Source organism: Dunckerocampus dactyliophorus, chromosome 6 (genome assembly GCF_027744805.1).
Source record: "Dunckerocampus dactyliophorus isolate RoL2022-P2 chromosome 6, RoL_Ddac_1.1, whole genome shotgun sequence".
NCBI classification, from domain to species: Eukaryota; Metazoa; Chordata; class Actinopteri; order Syngnathiformes; family Syngnathidae; genus Dunckerocampus; species Dunckerocampus dactyliophorus.
In genome coordinates, this window is record NC_072824.1 from 29789162 (window position 1) to 29814044 (window position 24883).

A 24883-nucleotide genomic window follows, 5' to 3' on the forward strand; every position below is an offset into this window, starting at 1 on the left:
AAGTAAGCATTACCGACTTTAGTTCCGTTCTCTGCAAGAAGGAAGTATTGAAAATGCAGTGGTTTGAATGAGAATCGCATTATATTTTGGTTGGTATTACAAATAACTATATGGCAATTGGCATTGCAATAACTGTACTTTATTCCACAAATGTATCCAAGACTGGTTTGACACTTCGTCAATGGCTAATAAGTCAGTTTCTCTGTTGCTTCTTACATAACGAGGGTTGTTTTACGATCTTTGATAACAAAACTGCGTTGGACATTAACCTAATACTATCAGACATTGCGTGAATGAGTTATCAAAGTGTAAGTAGAGCAACAGGCGAAGCTTATTCATTCTGCCTCCTAAAGCCTTGTTGACAACATGGGCTTATTTCGTGAACTGCAGGTTGTGACGTTCATCTGCATTGATGATGTCTTCTGATTCTCTGTAAGTCTTCTCTTACATCTTGAAGTGTGGTCACGTGTTACCTCTTACCTGTCCCATTCTCCTTTCAGCCCTAATATGCAAGTTCAGTATGAGATCCAGCGCACCTGGGATAGCAATCCCGTGAATCATGACCCCATCAGGATCCTCTTCTCTCCCGGTGTTGGAGGGATGAACATGAAGGTTTCTGCTCCCTTCTTTAATGACCCGGAGGCTCCAGCAGGACCACCAGGCCAGCCCTTCCCTGGGCTCTGGGATTATGAAGGTGAGTCAGAGTTGAGGGGGATGTTTATTTAGGAATGTCTTCAAAAAATTAGGTTAAAATGCATTGGGAAGATTTGGAATGATGTTGGGAATCATATACATAAGTCAAGGTAGAAAATTGTTTAGATAAGATATCATGTATTGTTACATATTAGGGCCACATTGGAAATTTAAAATTTTTTAAATTTACTACTTTTATTCTCAAAATCTCACTTTTTTTTCAATGTGGCCCAAATCCTAGTAGTTGTGAGTTTCCCTGTACAATTAAGTTATTCCTCCCACAAAGAATGCCAGTAACACACTGTAACATGAAATGTACAAAATAGGTAAATATATATACAGTACAGTAATCCCTCACCACTTTGCACTTTCAATTTTGTGGCTTGACTCTATCAGTTTTTCAAAAATGCATTAACAAATCATGCTGTTTTGTGTGGTTATTAGTCACAAAAATATGCATATTTAAGCACATTATACATCATTTTTTGCCTAAATTAGGCACGTTCATGCATAAAATGGCGAAATGAAGTAAAATACAAACATAAGGCATCAGAAGATGGCATTCAAAGACGTTTTCTCACTGGTCACTAGGTGTCAGTCATGTCACTGTAACATTCAGTTAAACATACAAGTGCCAGACTAGTCTGCCGGAACAACAGGCTTTTATTGCAGGTTTGAATGATCTCACAACAGGCACCATAATCCCTAACATGGGCTACTGTTGCAGCCGTAACACACTAGGGATGTAACATTTTTAGGGCTGGTAGATTTGGGCAAAAATCAAAATTAATTGAACCTCCAACCTCAATTTCGGATTGTCCCACTCTCAACTATTTATTCTGTAAATATTTGTATCATTTTGAAACAAGTGACTCACCACTTTGTGGTCGACGTCCATCCACTTCGAAGCCAAAGTGTGTCCAAACTCGGAAGACACGGAATTCCTTTCGGGAACAAGCTGCTCGCTGTGTGCTGTCAACTCCATTGACTTTACAAATGTGGCGCTGTTTGATTCTTAATCCACGTTTCTGTGTAGTGTAGCAGTCAGACTTGGTGGGATGGTGTCATGTGTTTACTTCTTCTGGCAGTGTTTTGGCAGCCTTGGCGCTTTGCGCCACAGCAGTTTTACGTTGATTAGAAGCTCTAAATGTCGGATTTGGTTATTTTTCAATTAATCGCCCAGCCCCACCCATATTAATGATTAACCGCGGTAAAACTCCCAAACGTTAGTATTAGTACTAAAATGATCGTAAAACCACATTTGTTAACCGTACTTTCATAAACTGTCGGAACCAGTGACACTCCTCACTTCCTGCAGAAGCAGCTGTTAGTTACAATGTGTGTTTTTCTCTCAAAGCACCAACTCTGATGTAAACGAAAGCTCGTGCTCTCAAAAATGGCACCCGTGGACCACAATGCATGTGCACACTCAGCATGCGTAGTTTGCAGTGTTGGGCTTTATTTGTGTGTGTGTGTGTTTTTTTAAAATAAAACTTTGTTAAGACTTCAGTGTGTGTAGGGCTGTCATGATAACAAATTTTGCTAGACGATAACTGTCCCACAAATTGCAGATAAACGATATTATTGTCAACATTAACTTGAACAACTTTAATTTCTCAAGAGGAATGGCAAGAGCTTTAAAATAAAATGAATGAAACAAAATAATATATTAAAGAAACAAAAAAAAGACAGAAAAACCCCAATGAACATAAAATGGCCTCAGTCTCTTTGAGCAAAAATTGCACTTCAATGAAAATCACAACATTTCTGATTTTGAATCAGTGTCACTTTCATTTTGGCAAACAGTTCTCCTATTTTGAAAGCCGGAAGTGTGTTGTGTGTGTTGAGAATGTCTGTTGACGGTTAACAAGAGCTGGGTGCAAGAATAAATGTGCCTCTCGTCTTTTTAACTCAGAACCTGCACGTCATCAGCGGGCATTTTAAAACGCTGGCTTACAGCAGCCCGAGTTGCACACACAGCCCTACTAGCATGCTCTGCTAAACTAAGCTAACCTCGCTAGCTTCCATTCACGCTTTGTAAGAGAGGCGCTTCCAGGTTTTTCCGCCACCGCTTTGACATGTTTCGTTCGGAGGGAGCGGGTTAGTGTTTGTGATGAGATTACGCCATGACTGAGCGGTCTGCTGGGCAAATACTTCCTCACACGATCGTTCCTTCGCCTCACGATGACATCATTTAATTCACATTATGTCACTTTCCACGCAATTCCACGTTTAACAGTAACATGTCAATTTATCAAGGCCGGCAAAATTATCCACTTAGTTTTTATTTATCATGCGATTAATTGATTATCGTGATAGGCCCAAGTGTGTGTATTAGTACTTTTTAAACATTTGGAGCACATTCAACAATACTGTGGTAATAATGACAACCGTGATCATTTTTGGCCAAAATAATAGTAATATCAAATTTTCATATCGTTACATCCCCATAACACTCGGCAAGTTACAACTCAACTCTGATTCCCCAATGTCACTTCCTGTCCGTCCCCCACTCAGAAACACATTTACAACATCCACAAGCACGAGTCTTATTTATGTCTTAAATGGCATATTTTCTGTTATTATGTCTACTACATTGGATATTAAAAGGGGACTATAGAGTAGTTAATTCATGTTTAGTGAGCTCCAATGTTAAAAACCGTCTTTAGAAGGTCGTAAACAGGTTTTATATGCTCTAACTACGGAAATAGTGGATTTATAAATAAAGAGGCCTACTTTGCACAAATTCACTTTCCACAGCCGGGTCTGGAGCCGATTAATCGCGATATCCGTGGGCTTTCCAACAAGGCTACAGTAGTATAATACAGTTTAGAAATCAGTTGCCAACAATGAAAACATTTTTCCTTTGTCTCCTCAGTTGTGGAGTCCTTCTTTCTTGATAGCACAACAGAAAATTACCTGGAGGTGGAGGTTTGTCCGTAAGTACAAAGTTGCGTTGCTTATGTGTGTCAATGTGACCTACTGACACACCCAACTGAACAATAAATCTGCTATTTCATTTCAGACATGGTCAGCACTTAATATTACTGCTGTCGGGCGTGGGCCAAGCATTCCTGGTAGATATGGGAGGCATTGCATGTTTTGGAAAGGGGTTTTTATGTACAGTGCTCTTAACGTTTCACTTGTTTCCACCTTCCAGCAACAACTCCCCATGGTTTTTAATGCTACAATAACAGGAGACCGGTGGATGGGTGAGGCTTTGATTCCCTGGACCTACTTTCCTCCTAATGTGAACAAGATGAACTCTTACGCCATCCACGGCTCTGGAGAGAAGCGCACATATGAAGCACTCTACCCCATTCCTAAGGAGGAGATAGTTGAGGGCCAAAAGCCTAATTTGTAAGTATACATGTCGTCATGAACATCTCCCTCATCAAGAAACAAGTCATTTTGTTCTCCTGTAGCATTGGGAATAAGGCTGTTAAAATATCTTTCTGGAATGCCTGGTGTGTACATCTTACTTACATATATTCTCGCTTTCTCTCAGCCACCTCTTGAAGTATTTTGGACATTTCCGACTGCAAAGCATCATGGGAGAAGGTTGGATCCAGCCTGAGTCTGATCTTTGGAAGGGGAAGCCCTGAGTCTTGCACTCATGCAATCAAGTGCCTAAGTGTGTGCATCCTGCGGTAATATTTCAAGTGTCGTTCACTGATAGTTTCAATGTAGTGTAGCAGGCTGTGTTGCACGTATTGATGACATTGAGTAGTTTTTTTCTTCTGATTTCTGAAGCTTAACCAGTTTTTGTCTTACCCTTCTAGCTTTGCGAAAGCTTTTCTGGACAATCGTTATAGCAGTTATTTTAAAGGGTCCCTAACATGATATATCAACTTTGCTTAAATATGATATATATTGTTTGTAATCAAAACTCAAGAATGGTAAGTGTAAATTATTCTGGAGTTGCTTATCCTTCAATTATTGTTTTAAATCGACTTCTTAATGACTGTAAAGGGGTCATTATAGCCTGATTTATTTCAAATTTGCCCCCCCCCTCCACACACACAAAGTAAACACAAATTTTGCTGTGAAAAGGTGTTTATGTAACATGAACAATGCTTTACAGCCTTGTCACTATCATAGAAAAGTGTTGAGAAGACATTATGTAAACAAGACATTCTGTGGCAACTTCATTCTTCTTGTCTTTTTTTTTTTTCTCCTGTGTCCTGGCGGAATAGCATCCTTTTTCAAAATGTGTTTATACCGTAATTTCAAGCCAAATATGTTCCTTCATATCAGTCCTCAGTGAAATGATCACTGCAGAGAACGGACCGCGAAGTGGGCGTCCATCTGTCTCTCCTTCTCTGCACTTGCTTCATCCATTTTTGTCTTAAACCTTCGTCTTTTGGAAAAGAAAACAAACTTACAGGCTCACTCGGATACTGTGAACATCCAGCAGCAACACAACGGTTTGGCATGATTTTTATATTGATGGAAAATATACTGAACCAAGCCGACCATCTACCTCGAGAAGCGTTTGTTTACTCTGCTTTAGCACCACCCCGATGACGTCACTTGCGGAAATGAGGCTGAACTGTGAGAGCTAGCTCATCATGGGTGGCGCCATGAACTATAAATGTCATTTTTGCAAATTTACCGTTCGTTTTAAAAAATCTAACAATGGAGAACTTAATTACAAACAATATATAACATATTTAAGACAAGTTGATTAATCATGTCAGAGACCCTTTAACATGTAAACAAGTGGAGTTTGTATTTTCATTATGTTTATTGTAAATGTTCTTTACATGGGGTTTTATATGAACGAACGATTGATTAGTCCAGGGGAGGCAAGGCTGTTTTCCTCAGTCAGTGATGCCAAAATAGATAGCTGTAGGGGGGGAAATTATCATCAGAAACGATTTAATTTTCCATAGACAAATATATGACATGTTGTCGGAACCTGAAGGGATGTTTACAAGGATATTCCATTCTATGTATATTTTCTGTATTGCTTGTTCTCACTAGAGTGGAGGGTATGCTGGAGCCTATCCCAGCTGTATTTGGGCGAGAGGACAGAAATGGAAATTCCATCGTTGAAATTGTGAAATTATTGCAGTATAATGATGATTAAAATGAATCTTGGGATAGCGTTTGGTATTTTTCTTGACTGATGACTTTAATCGTGATTTTTTGGGAGGGGAGGATGTCACGTTTTTATTAATATGAAATGTAATTACGCCCAGTCAAATGATTTGCAGTGGAAGTCATTGTCGATGTTCTGTTTGCTAAACAAGCGCACAATTTCTGCTGCACTGATAATATTAACCAACAGGAACTTTGGAAATCCAATAACAGTCATTACCTTTCGTGTCCTCCTGTGTCATGCGTGTTAATTAGCGTTGGGAGCTCCTTGAACGCCTTCTGTTTTGCTTCTAACACACAACAGCTGCAAAGCAAGAAAGTAGGCTATAGTTATGACTCCATGAATAAAACCCTAAGTTCATTAAATACTGATATCTAAAAATCATGTGGTGTCCAGTCAACACCATTATGATCACTGACATATTTGTCAGTGCAAGCTTCTTTTAGGTTTTTAGTCAGCTTGTTCAGCCATCTTATTTGTAGAGCTATTAATGGTTGATTGGACTGTACCGACTGCATGCTCACCATTTTTTTGCCTGGTTTGGTAAGATATGTACTGCTGAAAATATATTAAAAAACCCAATGTTGATAATCTTCCTCCAATTAATCACACCACTGGGGGATAACCTGCTAAGGAACAGTTTTGCAGGTGGTGTCGGTAGACCATTTCCCTCCTCATCTTTTCACCATACTTTGCCCTTAGTGACTACACTGTTATGTTGGCAATTGTGCCACTGAAGTTACATGGGTTTAGTAATATCCACATTACACTGCCAACATGACTACAATATGCTTGTCAATCGAGTCGTACCTGCTGTGAAGACGCAGTTGCACGTTGCTCAACCTCAGTGAGACGTCTCTGGAGGCGACTGGTCTTCTCTTGAAGCTCTGCAAGCTGTCTCTCATACTGCACACACACACACACACACACACACACACACACACACACAGTGACTTTTTTTTTTAAATACCGTACTGTGAAATCATACTCATATCCTACAGTGCATTCTGGCAAGTAATAAAATATTACTTATTATACTCATCAATTTTCGAAACTGCTTATTCTGTTAGGAAAGCGGTGTCCAAAGTGCGGCCCGGGGGCCATATGTGGTAGGCGGCTGTTTTTGTTATTGGTTCACAGCACATTCTGAAAATATAATTTAACAAGAAAACTTAAAAACAAAAAAACCCAACATCGGGAAAAATGATCAGTAATTCTACATGAATAAAGTCAAAATATTTTAAAAAATTACTTGGAATCTTATGAAGAAAGTTGTAATTTTACAAGAATAACATATTATGAGGAAAAAATAACATCATTTTGGTACCATATAATTCAAAATAACATTTGGATCTAAATTCAATGGAGAACATTTGGGGATGGATGGTAAGGGAAGTGGACATCACTTAGAGGCAGTGGATGCTCTCCGTGAAGCCGTCTTCACCACCTGGAGCAACATTCCCACTAGCCTCCTGGAAACCCTGGCATCAAGCATGCCCAAACCCATTTTTCAGCTGATTAAGAAGAATGGCGCAGCTACTCATTACTGCGTCCGTTTTTGAAAATTTCATTTCTATTTTAAGGTGGCGTTTGTTTGTTTTTAAAAGATATGATCTTAATTGTTTGATCAGCAGCCTATTTCACTTTAATTGTTGTTTGCAATAAATTGCTTACTAAATGTTTTTTGTCTCACTCCCATTTCTTCTTTTTGCATTTGAAGCTCTACTTTTGTTATTAACTACGCTACTACACTCTTCATTCCTTGTGAGTACATAGTCTATACCCACCCATTACAGTATCCAACTATGTTCTGTTTTATGTCTATTTAAACGTATTTACTCTGATTGTCATATGAAGTAGTTATGGTGAGAAGAAGTTAAACTACTATTTTACCACATTATTACATTACCTTACCATTATCAGTGGTATGTGTTTTAAACCAGCAAGAGTGCAATTGAAATACAGGAAGTGAACAAACGGATGGTGGGGTAATAAGCTTTACATGTGATGTATTCCAATGTAACATGCATGCATGTTCAAATAAATTCAACCATAACCATAGAACCTCCTTAAGATCCCACAGTGCAATACAACTGGTCTTAACATTTTGATCAGGAGTGTATGTGTTTTTGGACTGGGTGAGGAAGCCATACATGCATACTCTGAAAACATGCAAACTCCACAAACAATGGTCCAAAAAGAGAAGGTCTGTTATCATTTTAGGATTCTTCCTCAACGGCTTCCCTCTTGTACAAACCTCAGCAATAGTACCATTGTTGTTTCTGAGCTGGAGCTCCAACTCGTGTGACCACTGCTGCTGTTGGTTCAGCTCTTCCCTGAAATAAAAAACACAGAGAAGCTAGTTGTAGTTTTAATTATTATTTTGTGAATACAGTGGATTCCTGCATATTCGCGATTCAGCATTCACACAAGTGTAAAATTTTCTTATCTAGAGGGCTCTAATGATGTCAACTGTATACGGAAGGAATTTCACTTATTATGGTCGGACCTGGAGCCAATTAGCTGCGACAAACATGGGATTACTGCACACATGCGATACTTTAAATGTGTTTAATAAGTGTGTGAGGCATATTTAGGGATTAAACCTGCATTGTGTGGCGAGTGAACAATGGCAATTGAAGAGAGAATGGGAGGGTTGTGGAGCTCAATCTAATCAAATAATTACAACAGTCGCTTTTATTGCAAATGTTGATCCAAAATCGGAAGAGAACGTCAACATCAAGCTAGTCGGCGGGATTGGAGGGGAAGGAGCGAGCCGTGTGTCCAAAATTGACATTTTGTGGATGTATCATTTACTCAGGTGTTTGCCCCATGGAACGCAACTCCCACAAAAAGCAGGGATCACCTATATCGGTAAAGGTTTCCAGCCCCTGTGAACACACAATATTGTCAAATCACATTTCATTGTATGTCCGTTTTAAGTGTGCTATTGCCGGTTCTTACAATAGATTTTTAATTTTGGCTTCAAAAGCCTGGGCCATGTTTGGGGCCTCCATTTTCCAGCGCTGAATACTTTTCTGTTGTGCAGTGAGAAGGCGCATCAGATCAGCAATTGAGCTGCGACTGCTGTTCTCCAAGTCGCTCATCTGTGCTTTAAGTGTCTTCTCCTTTTTGCTGTATTCTTCATCCATTTGCATCATCTATGAAAAGGAAGCATCTTCACCAGTAAAGCTGAAAGTCAACATAATGTCAATGTGGCAAAGAAAAACAATCCCCAACAAACTAGTCTGTTTGCCCTGTACACTATCGAGTGCCCAAACAAGGCAGCCTCAAGTTGCTGACTCACTCTTGGTTCATTTTTTACTGATTGTGCCAGCTAAATAACCCGTCTGCTAAATAACCCGTCATGGGTCAAGAAAGTCACAAGTGCCAGCAATTTGATAAACAAGGTGACAAACAGTATTAAATTCCGGAAGGAACTCAAAATACGCAAAGTAACAAAGACGACGTCTGTGTGGCCGATCTCTCCGGATCTCTCCAAGAAGACAGAATAAGGAGGCTAATGTTGCAAAAGAAGTAAAGGTGTTAAGTAAACAGTCCTCACCATCTTCACCGATAAGAATCTTCAACAAAGGTAAACGCTGATGTTTAATGTTCATTTATCCATTTCATTCCTCATGTCTAATTATTTCACATTGTTTTCTGCATCCAAATTACATTAGCATGATTTCCTATGAGAAAAAATGTTTCAGTTTTTGTCCGTTTGGGTTTCCGTTCTTCTTCTGCAACTAATTACTACAAACACCGAGGTACCACTGTACTGTGCTTTACCTGCTGTTTGGCCTTGGTTTGGATCAGCACATAGGTCTTGAACAGCTTATCCATCTCCCTACGGGACTGCACGTTCTCCTGCTGTAACTGGAGGCGCTCGTCGCTGATTCTGACACAGTCCCCTCGGGCTGCAGCTAAACAGCCCCGCAGCCGCTCTACTTCCTCCTGGCTGCGGGACAACTGCTCATTGTGTCTATATATCCAATAACCCATGAATGAAAAAGAATCATTGGGTCAAATGTTACACATGTACCTGTATATAATACAAGTGACATCCTAATACGGCCGATAGCTGATATGTTAGATGGAAAAGCCGTAATTCCAAATACTATTCCACCTACTCTGTTTCTAGCTTTTTTAGTTTGCTTTGGGTGCTTTGCAAAGTGATGCTCATTTCCTCCTTCATCTGCTCTGCATTAATCATCTGCTGATGAAGGGCACTGATTTGTCCAAACTCTTGTTCTACCCTGCCTTTCGTCACCTGAAACAAACACACATTTTAAAGGGTCCTTTATATGATTCATCCACTTTGCTTAAATATGTTCTATATTCTTTGTAATTATGTTCTACATTGTTCATTTTTCACAGCGAATTACATTAATAGTTGATGGCGCCAGCCATGACGAGTGAGCTCACGCTGCTCAGTCTCGTTTCCGGAAGTGACGTCATCAGGGTGACAACTCTCAGCTAAAGCAGAGTAATCAAACGCTTCTTGAGGTAGAGCGTCGACTTGGTTCAGTACATTTTCCATCAAAATAGTACTCACGCCAAAACATTGTGTTGCTGCTTTCAAAAGAAGAAGGTTTAAGACAAAAATGGACAAAGCAAATGCCAAGAACGAGAGAAAGATGGATGCTTGCCTGGAGTTCTGTTGTTTACAGTGATCATCTCATTGATGACTGCTATAAAAGAACACTTTGACAAGAAGGATTTGGTTTGAAAGTACGGTTGCTATTTTGCCAGTACACAGGAAAAAAAAAAAGACAAGAACGCCAATGTCAAAGTTGCCACAGAACAAAGCAAGTCATGTCTTCTTTACATAATGTCTTCTAAACACTATTCCATTATAGCGACAAGGCTGCAAAGCATTACAAATGTTATATAAACAAATAAATCAGGCTATAAAGACCCCTTTACGTTCATTAGTAAGCCGATTTAAAACAATAATTGAAGGATAAGCAACTCCAGAGTAATTAACACTTACCATTCTGTGTTTTGAAGGCGACCGATTCATCTACATGTCTTAATGCTTAAGTCCATGTTCTGCAAGTTCTGTGTGTCATCTCCAAATGTTTCTCCTGTCCTTTTCTCGTCAAAAAAACCCCAAAAAGGACACATCGCTCAAATCTTGGCTGTAATCACTGTAAACATCCTCGGCCTCGTACCCCGCTATGTTTATGTAGCTGAGTGACAGTATTTCGATTGCGTCACTTCCGGAAATGAGACTGAACAGCGAAAGCTAGCTCTTCATGGCTGGCGCCATGAACTATAAATGTCATTTTTTACGAATGTACTGTTTGCTTTAAAAAATGGAACAATGTAGAACACAATTATAAACAATATATAACATATTTAAGCAAAGTTGATCAATCATATGAGGGACCCTTTAAGTATTGCCTGATATATTATAGATATAAACTCTTCTTCACGTATAATAGGACACCAAGAAGACTTTGTGGCAGGGTTTAGATGCTGCTTGAGCTATTGACACACACTTTCATAGATACCTTTTGCAGTTCCTCTTCGAAAGCTCTTCTTTCTCGCTTGAACCTTTCGATCTGAGACTGTTTGTCGGCACACTCCTGCAGACAGAATAGCACGTATTAGTTGGAGACAGACTGGAAAGCATTGATTTAAAATGAAATCTTACCAGTTGCAACAGAGACAACTCCTGAGCCATACTTTGCATTTCTGTGTTGCACTGCTCCCGTATTTGAGTCACCTGTGGAATAAGTGGTAGTGTTCTGACAGTGTTTCCCATACATTCACTTATCTGTGGTGGCCCGCCAAACACCTGAGGTTATTTTAAAATTTGCCACTGCCTGATTTCCCTCGTTGACAAATATATATTGGGCCACTTTGCGCTTTGAATTTCAGCTTTTCAAAAATATTTAAATTAATGAATCATGCTATTTCATTGTTGAATACTGCCAATTATAAAAAATATTAAATGCACAATTGAGCAAATTTTACGCATTTTTGTCTAAATTAAGCTTTTTTCGCTTTGCCATCAAGAGCTCATGACAGTGTGAATACCTGACACAACAGTTCATATTTTTGCCAAAATTTTGCCTTTTAAAGGCTGTGGTCTTAAACTTTTCACCTGAAGAACAGAATTTCACTTCAATGCTTGTTTGCAATAAATTGCTTACTCAAACATTTTTGGTCTCGCTTCCATTTCTTGTTTTTGCATTTTGAAGCTGTACTTAGAACCCCCTCGTGATCCAACAGTGCAAAATATAAATTCTGGCAATTTTTCTACTGGTCTACAAATGTTGATCAGGAGTGTATTAGGAACTAGAAGCAAGTAATAGTTCTTTACCTCCTTCTGGGAGCAGACAGCGGCATCCTGAATCGCTTGCTGGAACTTTCTCTTTGTCTTCTCAAGCTCCTGTGTCAACTGTGCTGTTCTTAAGAGAGCCTGAAAAAAAAAGCATGAAGGGATAGGAAAAGATTTAGTGCCAAGGTGATGGGAAGGCAAAAGTCAACTATCCCAAGATCCTGCAACGAAAGCTACATCTGATATTCAGATCACTGTTTTTACATGGAAACATGGAAGGTACCAAACACTTGGTGGACTAATGTTATGAATCACACTGACAAGATCAGTCATGACTGCTTATACTGGAAACAACATCAGTGTTTCCCATACATTCATTTAGTCATTTCCACAAATTGTGTAGGAAACACTGAACATACAACTGAAATAACATTTTGTATTGCAAGCCAAGCCATACTCCCGACTTAAATGACCCAGCGACTAACCGGAACTACATTCCTCGTCATGGAAACCTGACCAGAACTGGACGCACGGGACCAAATGGTGGGGAAAGTCACTGTTGATGTACTACACTGCTGATGGGGACGTCATACAACTTCATGTCAACAAATCCAAACTATCCCTTTAATGTGACTCCTTAGTAACTGACTTAGTGCCCTTGCTTGTGCAGCAGAGGCCGCCATTGTGCATAGGTGTATGAGAAAACATTGAGCATATACAGCTATTGCCGGAAGACTATCACTAACACTTTGCAACATTTGATGGTAACACTCAGACATTTAACTATATTAGGAATGTGTTTCAATAAAATGTATTTAATATGACATCAGATAATTATGACCAATTGGCAGCTCCTCCCAGTGCACAATTTTTTTTTTTTAGCAAGAGAGTATAAGGGGATATTTCTCTCAAAACGTCCAGTTGTTTTGCTGTACAACTCGGTTTTGGAATAAACTTTGGAATAAACCTGCCTCCAGTTCCTCATTTTGGACTTTGAATTTTATTCGACCTGCAACACACCTGCCTGAAACTTTTGAGAGGTTTTGAGAGGACTCAGCCAAGACTCACACTTAATCTCTGGGACTTCACTCTTGGACTTGGTCCGTCTTCTTCAAGAAAACGTTCTTCCTCTGGAAGAAACTAGGACTGGACTATTTCCACAAGACAGAACAAACTGACTTCATAGACGGTGTGAGTGCCTCTTCAGGCAGGCCACGTCGCCATCAGCTGGCCGACAGGATTTGACGCTCCTTGAAGTGCCAAGCAGTGAGTGAGCTAACAGGGCTCAAACATGCATTCTCCTCCAAAAGTACTGGATCAGTGAGGACGATTCTTGCATTTGCTGGAGACCGAAAACATTTGCGTTTGACGCCAATATATGAGACATTTCAGCTTCCATTACCTGGTATGTACACTACTGAATTCAAGAACTAACTGAGGGCATAAAGCCAAGGTGGTGTCCGTGTTGATCTCGCTGCCACATCGTGTCTTTGGGAACAATTACGTCTTCATTGAAGGTAAAAGTAACCGTAAAGGTTCATTTATCCCTTTCGTTAATCATGTATATGCAATTGTTTTATGTATGAAAAACTATGATTGCAAAACTATGAAAACATGTTTTGGGTTAACATTTGTGGCTTTCTGAAATGGGTTAACTGGATTTACATGGTTTCTTATGAGAAAAATTGTATGTTTTGGTTAGAGTCGGACCTTCTGGAACAGATTAACCAAGGTTCCACTGTGTTAGACATTACACATTTATTAATTAATTATTTTAAAATTATATAACTCAAGAAAAAATTATATTACTACAGAAATTATTAGAATTACAACCATAAAGGCTATTCTAACAATTCTCTTTCAGTATGTTTTGTCTGCGCTCTTGAAACTTGTCAGTAGATTGTGTTGTGTTCAAGAGTTCGATCTGCAGATCCACACATATCCCGCAGCAATGCAAAAAGCAAAGCCAGGTACCTCATCCCTTTGCAATGCTGCCTCCTCAGCCATCTGCACACACTCTCTGACTTTGTCCACAGCCTCATACTTCTCCTGTTCTAAAGTAGCACAACGGGCCTTCAGGTTCGCTGATGTTTTCTCCCACATTGTTTGCGATTTCTGTGCATTCTCGGCCTCCTGAGATGCAGCTTTTATCCTGAGTGGATGTAAACATCAAAAGCTGCTGACAAAATCCCAAACTGACCTCCCCCATACGTTTCATGAACAATTCAACAGTAAAGCTATTTGAGGTAAAATGAAGTTTTTTTCTGGTTAGTCACCTGTCCTCTTGCTGGCTGAGGGCTGTCTGAAGCTGCTGGATTTGTCTCTGTGCAGCTTCCTCTCGACTCTGACCCTCTGCTACTTCTTCCTCCTAAACACATCGAATAGCATTGCCAGTTATACAAAAAAAACAAAAAAAAAACAAGCCGTATAAAAACACAATACAGAGAAAGTTTTCAGGATACACATCTCATCAATGAATGACTCAGGCTTGTTCCAGCATGACGATGCCACTACAGTAAGGCCAAGTCCATAAAACAAGGTGTTCCAGTGCATCCGGAACGTATTTGCAGCCCGTCAGATGTTACAACCTTATTCCAAAATGTAAACCTTATTAGTCGTGCTGGACATAGAGTTGACAGTCCCAGGTTTTAGGTCGATGGCTAGCGGACGGTGGCCTAGTGGTTAGCATGTTGGCCACACAGTCAGGAGATCAGGAAATCTGGGTTCAAATCTCTGTTTGGAGACCTCTGTGTGGAGTCTCTTTTCTCCTGGTACTGAAGTTTCTTCCCACATTCCAAAAATATGCATGTTAGGTTAATTGGTTGTTAGTCTGTATGTGCCATGCAATTGGCTGGCGACCAGTCCAGGGTGTACACCGCCTCTTGCCTTAAGTCATACCCGGGACCCTAGGGAGGATAAGCGGCTAGTGCTCTCAACTCTCATTCTGCAGACCCTGGCTGGAGCTCAACCGTAGGGCGGGGCTGCTTGGACCAGGCAGGTTACACATACTGTACCTGTCTCTTTAGCTGGTGCTGAGCCAACTGCAGCTGCTGCGTCATTTCATCCGTTTTGGCTATGGCAGTTCTCAGATCAGCCTTGGTTGTTCTACAACACAAGACACAGATAACGAAACAATCTTATATATGTTGGCAACAACTTCTTGTGATTACCATGGTGTGTGTGTCTGTCTGACTTGCTGTTCTCGCCGACACTATGTCCAGGGGCTCACCCATGCCAATTTTTCACAAGGCTTTGGAGTACCAATGATTGTTCTCTATTAGGGAAGTCGAGAAATCTCATTACCGGTGATCACTGGTTGCGTTTCATAACACACCTCATACATAAAAAGGATCCATGCTGACAATTTAGCAACTTGGTGGCTATATTTAACGCATAAAAGCGTTTCTGCCATTTGTGGAAGGTGGCTCATTGCAGAAATAAAATGAAGAAAAACCCAGCAAAAGTGGAAAAATTTAGCAAAAAGGAATCATGTAACTACAAAAAGCTAAAATGTTGATAATAATAACAAATAAAAACACAAAGGTTTGTCTTTAAATGTATATGTACATGTTTTTTTTATTATAAATTCTTTTATCAAAGGACAGCTGGACAGCTTCCAGTGAATGTTGGCCTCCACCAAGGCTGCCCTTTGTCATTGATTCTGTTCATAATTTTCATGCACAGAATTTCTAGGCACAGCCAAGGCGTCGAGGCCAGTTCCGTCTCTGCTATTTGCAGACGATGTGGTCCTGATGGCCTCATCGGACTGTGACCTTCAGTGTTTACTGGGGCGGTTTACAGCTGAGTGTGACGCTTCTGGGATGAGACTCTGTACCTCCAAATCCGAGGCTATGGTTTTTCAATCGGAAAAGGGTGGATTCTCCCTCCGGGTTGGGAATGAGGTCCTGACCCAGGTGGAGGAGTTCAAGTATCTCGGGGTCTTGTTCACGAGTAAAGGAAGGTTGGAGTGTGAGGCAGACAGGTGGATCGGCACAGCGTCTGCAGTAATGCAGTCGATGTACCGGACTGTCGTGGTGAAAAGAGAGCTTAGCCGGAAGGCAAAGCTCTCAATTTACCGGTCGATCTATGCTCCCACCCTCACCTATGGTCATGAGTTTTGGATCGTACCCGAACTAACGAGATTGCAGATACAAGCGGCTGGAGGGTGGCTGGATTTACCCAAAGAGATAGGTTGAGGAGCTTGGTCATCTGGGAGGGGCTCAGAGTAGACCCGCTGCTCCTTCACACCGAGAGGAGCCAGTTGAAGTGGCTCAGGCATCCAGTCCGGATGCCTCCCGGACGCCACTCTGGTGACGTGTTCTGGGCATGCCCAGCCAGGAGAAGGCCCTGGGGCAGACCTACAGTAGGACACGCCGGAGGGATTATGTCTCACAGCTGGTCTGGGAATGCCTTGGTGTCCTCCCGGTGGAACTGGAAGAGGTGGCCGGGGACTGGGAAGTCTGGACTTCCCTAGTAAGACTGCTGCCCCTGCAACCCAGACCCAGATAAGCGGAGGAAAATGGATGGATGGATGATAAAAAGTTAGCAATATCTGTCTTGAGAAGTAGCAGGAAGTTATCAGTGACGGTATATTGTGCATCCCTAATTTTAAAGATAATGTACACATCATTGTACATCTATTATCTCACCATATTGATGGACAGATGCGTTATAATGCGACATCAAGTCAGTGGTGGTATGTACAGTATGTATGAGGTGTGTTAAGAAGCAGAGGTACGATGTCATCTACTGTACGGAGGTGGAGACAGGCTACACAGACAGTCCCATTATAATGTGTTTATGAGCGGGGGAGAAGAGATCATGTAAGAAGCAAGGACTGATTTGCATGTGTTACATAGCACAGCTCATTTTCACTAACTGCATTGATGTGGATATTTGCAAGCACATACATTTAAAAGCACCCAATTAACTCATTTGGACTGATATTTCTTCACAAGAAAATACCCTGAAGACTTGAGTGAAAGTGAGCCAGGTAACAAGTCCTCATAAGTGCTCTTCAAATAATGAATTCATCGATGAGGCCGATGAAGGTGCAACCAAAAGTTGCACATGCATTCCTAATTTTTTTCCGAGCACACTGTTATACAAACCTAGCGGCGCCCATGGAAAGTACGGTTGTTTTCCTGGAATGGAGCCCACTGAAAGAGCTGACTGGTTTTGCAACACATGTTGCAGCAGCTATTGTGAATCCAAAGATATTTACCTGAGCTGATTATGGAGCTCTTCCACTTCTGGGCTTTGCTCAGTCAAATTATAATTGGTCTGTGTGAGACATGAGCCACACAACTGTTATTAGTGTGACATGATTGCATACACATTTGAATCCACACATCAGCTTTGTACAGTGTATTCACTTCAGAGTTGCAAGGAGCTTATCAAAACACATAATTATGGACTACACCCTCGACCCATCCATCCATCAATCTATTTTCTATGCCGCTTATCCTCATTAGGGTCGCGGGTATGCTGGAGCCTATCCCAGCTGACTTCGGGCGAGAGGCGGGGTACACCCTGGACTGGTCGCCAGTCAATCGCAGGGCATATGGACAAACAAGCATTCACACTCACATTCATACCTTTGGACAATTTAGAGTTGCAAATTAACCTAACACCCTGGACCCATTACTTACCAAAGGCAGTTCCTGATTGGTCACTGGGTGTTTGTGTGAGAGCTGCTGGAAAAGTACAATATAATATGTGAAATACTGTTATTTGCTGTATGTTTTATTTTTCTGAAGCATGTCATTTTCATTACAGCAATCCCGCCTCACTTTGCACTTCAGATTTCACGGTTTCACTACCACGATTTCTCAAAAATCTATTATTTAAAACATCATCCAGTTCTGTGGTGGAATATGGCCGATTATTAGTCAAAAAATATCCATACCTAAGCAAATTGTACATCTTTTTAGCCTAAATGAAGCACTTTCAAGCATAAAAATGGCTAAATGAACTAAAATACAAACATAAGGCATTCAGGAGACGCATTGAAAGACGACGCAATGATATGTAGTATGATACACTGGTCACGGGCAAAAATATCCCTAACACTAAAACAAAGCTCTGAACCCCCGTCGTCACTTCCTGTCCACCCCCACTCAGCTCCCCTAGCTACGAAACACACTTACAGCAACACACAAGAGCATGAGTATTATTTATGTCTTAAATGGCTTATTTTATCTTATTGTGTCGACTAAATTATACTACATATCATCACATTTTTGAATGCATCTTCTGATGCTGGAGGTTCAGAATTCAGAGTTGAGCTTTAGCTAGATTTCAGCCGTAACAGTAGCCTGTGTTATTATGATAATGATTATTATTATTATTGTGCCTGTTGTTCAGGGATCAAGTATGTTTATATGTTTCACCTACTGACATCTAGTGACCAGTGTAGAATGATGCATGTCACAATTTGAATGCATCTTGTAATGCCTGATATTTGTATATATTTTAGTTCATGTAGCCATTTTTATGCATGAAAATGCTTCATTTAGATTTTTTTTTTTTAATTTAACATTTCCTTAAATAAGGATCTTTTTTTAAACTAATAGGCCGTATTCATTTATGAAACAGCATGATTTATGAATTTCTATTTTAAAAAAACTGTGACAGGGTGAATTCGTGGCGAGGGACGGCCGTGTTTGTATTTCAGCCATTTTTATGTTTGAAAATGCTCAAAGGCCAAAAAAATGTGTTATGTGTTATATGTGTTAAATATGTCCCTAGTTTATGTGCTTATTTTTGTGGCATGGAGAGGAATTACTACTACTAATTATGTTTTAACTATGTCTGACCTAAGTTGAAAAAGTTTGCATGGTGACGTGACTGTACCTTAGCATTGGGATTTAGCCCATCAGTGTAAAGATTCTCGTAGAACTCCTGGAGACGATCAAGCTCCAAAATTGCTGTCTGCCACACCTCCATGACCTGTATCCGTTCCTATTTAAATACACGCAATACACCAATGAACATTCAGAAGACATTCAAACCTGGTCGTGTGAAGGAACACTCAACAAGGCTCTAAGCAGTGTGTGTGTGTGCGCTTGTGTGTGCGCATGTGCGCTTGTGTGCGCATGCATGCGTTGAAATGTCCCTACAGTGCGTAACCTTCTGCACGTTACATTCCTGGACGCTCTCTCACTTCCTCCTTGCTGTCGAGAGCCTTAACTGCAAAAGATGCATGTTGAGCTCTTATCCAATGCACTTCTTCCACCTTGTGGCCGTTTTTATGGCTTAAAACTGCATGAAAAGTCACCTCTTTTTGCCTCTCACACAAAAAAACCCCTAAAAGACGTATAACTACGTCTTTGCGAGCAAGTGTTGGGGTTTAAAAAAAATGTCTAAATACGTCTTTGGTAATGAATGGGTCAATGTCCACCCAAGGAATGCTGACATTTTCATGTGCAGGTTGACCGATATGCAAAAACATTGAAGCTCATAATCTGTGCTTTGTGATGTCACGCCGATTTCCTCCATACATAAACAGCATAGTTTGAACCCCAGGCACGTGCATGCAGTAACTGGCAGAAAGGAAATGGCATAGTAACGAGTGCAGACCTGTTTAAAAAGCTGAGCTTGCGTCTCATAGCTGTTGATGACTTCATCCTCGTCCACTGTGCTGTAATCCCCTCCCAAAGTCAACTGAAGCGGATTCCCCACAGGATCCCTCACTTCTCCACACAACCTGCAAAGAGGATGGGTGTGTGGTGCAGTCATGAAACAGTCACTATTCAAAAATAACTGTCAAGCATGCATTTGCATGGATTTCTTGTAGCTACGGTTGTCCATATTCAGTCATTCTAAAACAAGACATTGTTTTGTTTTCTGCTAATTTACAAACATGACATATTTTGACAACGTTGTGAGTGCAATGAAAATGTTACTGTACCATTCGTCCTCCTCCACATAACTTTCCAACTTCACTTTGACATCAGTCATGGTCACCTGGATATATAAATAGTACAGTATTTAAACAAATGCTTGTTTTTCTTTCTTAGGATGTCTTATATCCATAACTAAACAGTTTAACAGACCTGATATTTCCATATACATCATGACTGCGTTGAATTTCTAGCTAGTTTGACTACGAGCTTGGTTACTTTTCCATATCTGAAGTTGAAGTCTGCTTGGAAAATGATCATTAAAATCGCCAAGTAAAAAAATGCAGCCTTTTCTTTCCTTTAAATATACAATAGGGAAAGTTCGGTGATGAACAAATACAGTGCTGCCATAACTTACCATTTAATGATGTGTTTCATTTAATCAAGTCCGCTTTTTCTTAAAAGACAAACGTTGACGTCAACTTCCGCTTAGGTCCTAACGCCCGTCTTTTTTCATGGCTACCTAGGTCAACCAGTGTTTTCACTGGTGATCGTTCACCACGGCATATTTGAGTTCAGACCAATGTCTAGATAATACATTACACAATCCTTGGAGAAACAAATTACATAATGCAGATGAAAAAGAGACCTCTTTTTTTTTTTACTGCTCTTTATTTACATCAATTAAAGACGAGCCTGGGAAGTCCTGATACTGCCAGGGTTGGGAAATCGAGCCAACTATTGATAGTATCAGAATGGGATCGATACCGGCATGATGAGGTTCACATTTTTAAATTCTCGTCTTTTGAATATTTTCCCAAAATATGAGTGTGTTTTTGTTGTGTTGTTTATATTGCTGATACTGTTACATTACATGATATCCACACACACACACGACATGTGATGGGTCCCACAGCTTTTTATGCTGTCTTCTGAAGTCATTAGATACTTACTTACTTATATTAGTTTTACATACACTACAATAGGTATCAATTTGGGCTTAATATCAAGTAAATACAGTGCCACTGATACTTTTTACATGAAGTTTTTCATGATCACTGAATGATTTTGTGATTTTTGCCGTTAACCTGTTGATCATGATTATAATCACAATAAATGCTAATTATAAAAAATATTTTATCATAATAAAAATATTACTTATTCTGCTTATTGTCTAATAAACAAATTAAAATAAATAAAATAATTGAAATAAATCCTATTTTTATTTGTTATCATTTATTATTATTATTTATTGATGGAAAGATTGTTGAAAAGATGTATTTGTTCCTTGATACTCTGAAGCCTCGGCATCCCATAATAGTCATTGTCTCCTCGATGGGGCGTGGCTCCACCACCTTGATTGAGCGGAGTTCGCTCTCCCATGATCGCCCTCGTCTGCCTGCAGGTGGCAGCCAGCAGAGGCGCGGTGACTCTGCTCAAGTGGAGCGCAGTATTGAGTTCCTTGTGCTAAGTAATCGGTTTGACGCTTAATTCAATTGTCTATTGCTGTGTTTTTCGTCATAACATTCATTAGAATCACTTTTTATATCACTTTGAAGGTGTAAGCAATCTTAGTTACGTATGTCAATTCGCTGGTGATACCTTCACTGACCCTATGTAATCCAAAGTTTCATTCGTTTCCAGCCAACTGTGCATTCAAGTACAATTGTAATTTTCAGTGTTAGGCGAAGGCGAGAATAGAAACATTGCACTATTTTGGTGTCAATTTCATTTGTATTTAGATATATTTTATCTATTTCAAGATAGAATTGCATATGCTTTGCATTGTTATCTGATTACGATTGTATCTTATTCGTGTTTTATAGAAACCATAAACATCATAAACAGCTTCCTAAACATCTTTGATAAACATAATGATAACTATCATCGTAAACATCATCATAAATAAAGAGTCATATGAGTGTGACGTACGTCTACCATCATTGTTCTGGCCGGACAACCTGGGGAGACTGAATATTCAAATCAGTTGCCTTATAAAGTCCTTCAGAGGTCACAAGCAAAATAATGAAAGTAAAAGCACTATTGGCTCCCATTCAAATACTTCAAAGTCCTCCTGTGTCCAAAGACTACCGATACTACTCTTGGTATCGATACTACAGATACAGTATTTGGATGGGTGACAAATGCAATATATTGAACAAGTGCTCCATTTTATTATTTCAAAGTGATGTGAAAAGACTTTTCATTCTTATTAAGGTGTCTTTCTAAAAGAATATATTTCTGAAAATATTCACACATTTTCTGGACTATTTTTCAAATTGTATCTTAAATAAAATACCAGATATTGAATGAGATGTGATGACATTCGCCTTTCCTGCATATTGACAACTTGATTTATTTCTTGGACTTTTGGAAACGTCACAAGTATGTTTGCTTGTTGTCCGCTCGAGGGCAGCAAAGACAGGCTAATCTTGAATACAGCGTGGCACGTCTGCTTTTCCCTCCTGGCGATGGAAATTCAATATCTCCGATGCATCATCATCTTCATCCCTTACTATCGCTCTCTCTAGAGCAAAAATAACATTGTGAATATTAATAATTACTCTGAAAAGTGGGAAATGGTTTTCATTTGAAAGGTCATAGCTGTCATTAGAAACGAGATGGTTGCCCCACCCCCCAAGCAGTGACTGATTCTGAACACTTGCAAGGTGTCTCTATCTAAAGCAGCGTCCTCAATAGACGGCCAGCGGGCCACATTTGGCTGGCAAACATCAGCCAAATAATGTCAAGCAGCCTTAGCCAAATTGCGGCCCGGGGGCCGGTATGTTGTTGTAGAGTTAAAATTAAACCCATATAAAACAAGCAAAAACGGGCAAAATAGAGCAAAAAGGAAAAATGCAAAAAGAAGCTGAAATGTTGATACTAATAACTAGGCCTGTCATGATAACAAATTTTGCTAGTCGATAATCGAGCTACAAATTATCGCCGATAATTGATTTCATCAACAACATTTTTCAAAACAATTTCCTCATTAATTGTCATGAGAGGTGTATTTTACATTTGAACCACTAGGTGGTGCTCAAGTATCCGTGTGAGACATTAGCTTCACCCATACGTTGCCCATATGTATATTTGCAATGTAGCCAGCGACACTGTCTGTGAGCCTGCACCATTTTGCACTGTTTTGTTTATATTTGCCGACCAATCGACTCAGTAAGCGTCGACTGTCGGGACGAAGGCTCCGCTGCCCGAGGCACCTCCATCGGTATTTTTTTTTTTTCCTAGTTGAGAAAATTGTCCGTGTCGTTTGTCTTCATGTGCTCACCGTGTGCATTCTGTTAAAAAACGAAATATTCTCACGCTGGGGCTGTCAGTTGTGGCATTGGCCACAGAAACCATTGCTTCTGTGAATATTTAAAGTTTCTTTCACCCTTTGCAGAAGACATGATACTTGATGTGAGTGTTCCCAAAGACAATTCAATAGCGTTTTTCATATTTCTTTATCAAAATGCTGGCACTTGAAACTTCCTGTGGCTCCATTTTGGGTAATTGAGGTGAGAAATAGTGACGTGTCATTCGTGAACGAATCGGCTGTAAGAGCCGGCTCTTTGAAATGAAGGAAAGGAGTCGCCTCGTTTGGAGCCAATTAGGAGCTGATTAGTTTTTTCCTCGTCTTTTTTTCTGTTAAAGGCGAAAGTCATGGGTCAAGATGTGCGGTGGCGTCTCTGTGTCCAAAAGCTCTTGACATTCCAATTACCATGTTAAATACTCTTCAGAAATTAAAGATTATTGCTTTTGGTACGGTGTACTGGCATTATTATGCCATGTATTATCGTTACGTTCATGAAAAAATGCTCTCAAAGTAATGTTGACAATAATATCGTTTATCGGCAATAATTTACGACAATTATTGTCCAGCAAAATTTGTTATCGTGACAGGCCTATCCTCAACTTACCTCTTCTTCCTCAGACATCGCCATCCTAAATTTTCAACCAAATTTTGCCACCATGATGAACCGCCCTACCCTGCCTCAGATAATGTGTAGTGTTAGAATATGAGATGACGCGTCAGGGGTATGAGAGGAGGAACTAGATGGACAGTAGTGTGTAAGTGTTTGCTCCCTTCCTGATTTCTTCTTTTTTTGCATGTTTGTCACACTTCAATGTTTCAGATCATCAAAAAAATTCAAATATTAATCAATGACAACACAACTGAACACGAAATGCAGTTTTTAAATGAAACTTTTTATTATTAAAGGAGAAAAAAAATCTAAAGCTACATGTCCCTGTGTGAAAAAGTGATTGCCCCCTAAACCTAATAACTGGTTGGGCCACCCTGAACAGCAACAACTGCAATCAAGCGTTTGCCATAACTTGCAATGAGTCTCTTACAGCGCCGGGGAGGAATTTTGGCCCACTCATCTTTGCAGAATTGTTGTCATTCAGCCACATTGGAGGGTTTTCCAGCATGGAGCGCCTTTTTAAGGTCATGCCACAGCATCTCAATAGGATTCAGGTCAGGACACTCCAAAGTCTTCAGCCATTCAGAGGTGGGCTTGCTGGTGTGTTTTGGATCATTGTCCTGCTGCAGAACACAACTTGGTTTCAGCTTGAGGTCACCAAAAGATGGCCGAACATTCTCCTTTAAGATTTTTTGGTAGACAGCAGAATTCATGGTTCCATTCATCACAGCAAGTCTTCCAGGTCCTGAAGCAGCACAATAGCCCCAGACCATCACACTACCACCACCATATTTCACTGTTGGTATGATGTTCTTTTTCTGAAATGTGACCAGAGTATTTTCCCAAAGGTCTTGGGGATCATCAAAATGTTTTCTGGCAAAATTGAGACAAGCCTTAATGTTCTTTTTTTTAGCAGTGGTTTTGGTCTTGGAACTCTGCCATGCAGGACATTTTTGCCCAGTGTCTTTCTTATGGTGGAGTCATGAACACTGACCTTAACTGAGGCAAGTGAGGCCTGCAGTTATTT

At 40.1% G+C, this 24883-nt stretch overlaps 2 protein-coding genes across 6 annotated transcripts; one reads left to right on the forward strand and one right to left on the reverse strand.

Moving 5' to 3' along the window:
* Positions 1 to 27: 27 nt before the first annotated feature.
* On the forward strand, positions 28 to 6061 carry c6h4orf33 (chromosome 6 C4orf33 homolog). Its single transcript, XM_054780440.1, is given in 7 exon segments — positions 28 to 408; positions 410 to 432; positions 501 to 694; positions 3572 to 3632; positions 3719 to 3770; positions 3854 to 4053; positions 4202 to 6061. Coding segments are annotated over 7 exon segments (669 nt in total). The 5' UTR covers positions 28 to 366; the 3' UTR covers positions 4299 to 6061.
* On the reverse strand, positions 4702 to 20410 carry LOC129183327 (sodium channel and clathrin linker 1-like). 5 transcript variants are annotated; one of them, XM_054780436.1, is made up of 19 exons: positions 20352 to 20410; positions 20002 to 20057; positions 19671 to 19797; positions 18945 to 19052; positions 17741 to 17782; positions 17314 to 17372; positions 15104 to 15194; positions 14366 to 14457; positions 14064 to 14241; positions 12132 to 12230; positions 11460 to 11531; positions 11317 to 11391; positions 9931 to 10070; positions 9590 to 9782; positions 8762 to 8958; positions 8055 to 8133; positions 6608 to 6703; positions 6017 to 6100; positions 4702 to 5542 (listed from the first exon to the last, which is right to left on the reverse strand). In XM_054780436.1, exons 1-18 carry the CDS (start codon positions 20352 to 20354, stop codon positions 6044 to 6046), a joined length of 1764 nt encoding a protein of 587 aa, XP_054636411.1. In that variant the 5' UTR covers positions 20355 to 20410; the 3' UTR covers positions 4702 to 5542; positions 6017 to 6043. The 5 variants fall into 5 exon arrangements, 4 of the variants coding, with proteins under 4 accessions (XP_054636411.1, XP_054636410.1, XP_054636412.1 ...); XM_054780435.1 differs by having other exon boundaries at positions 17741 to 17785; XM_054780437.1 differs by lacking the exon at positions 20352 to 20410 and adding an exon at positions 20147 to 20251 and having other exon boundaries at positions 17741 to 17785.
* Positions 20411 to 24883: the final 4473 nt, after the last annotated feature.

Bases quoted from the DNA above. Each gene is read 5' to 3' on its own strand.
- LOC129183327 (XM_054780435.1), bottom strand. The intron at 11,532-12,131 runs GTAAAGAACTAT...CTTATTCCACAG, and splicing joins CTGTCTGCTCCCAGAAGGAG to GTGACTCAAATACGGGAGCA. The intron at 8,134-8,761 runs GTAAGAACCGGC...TTTTTATTTCAG, and splicing joins GCCAAAATTAAAAATCTATT to GGAAGAGCTGAACCAACAGC.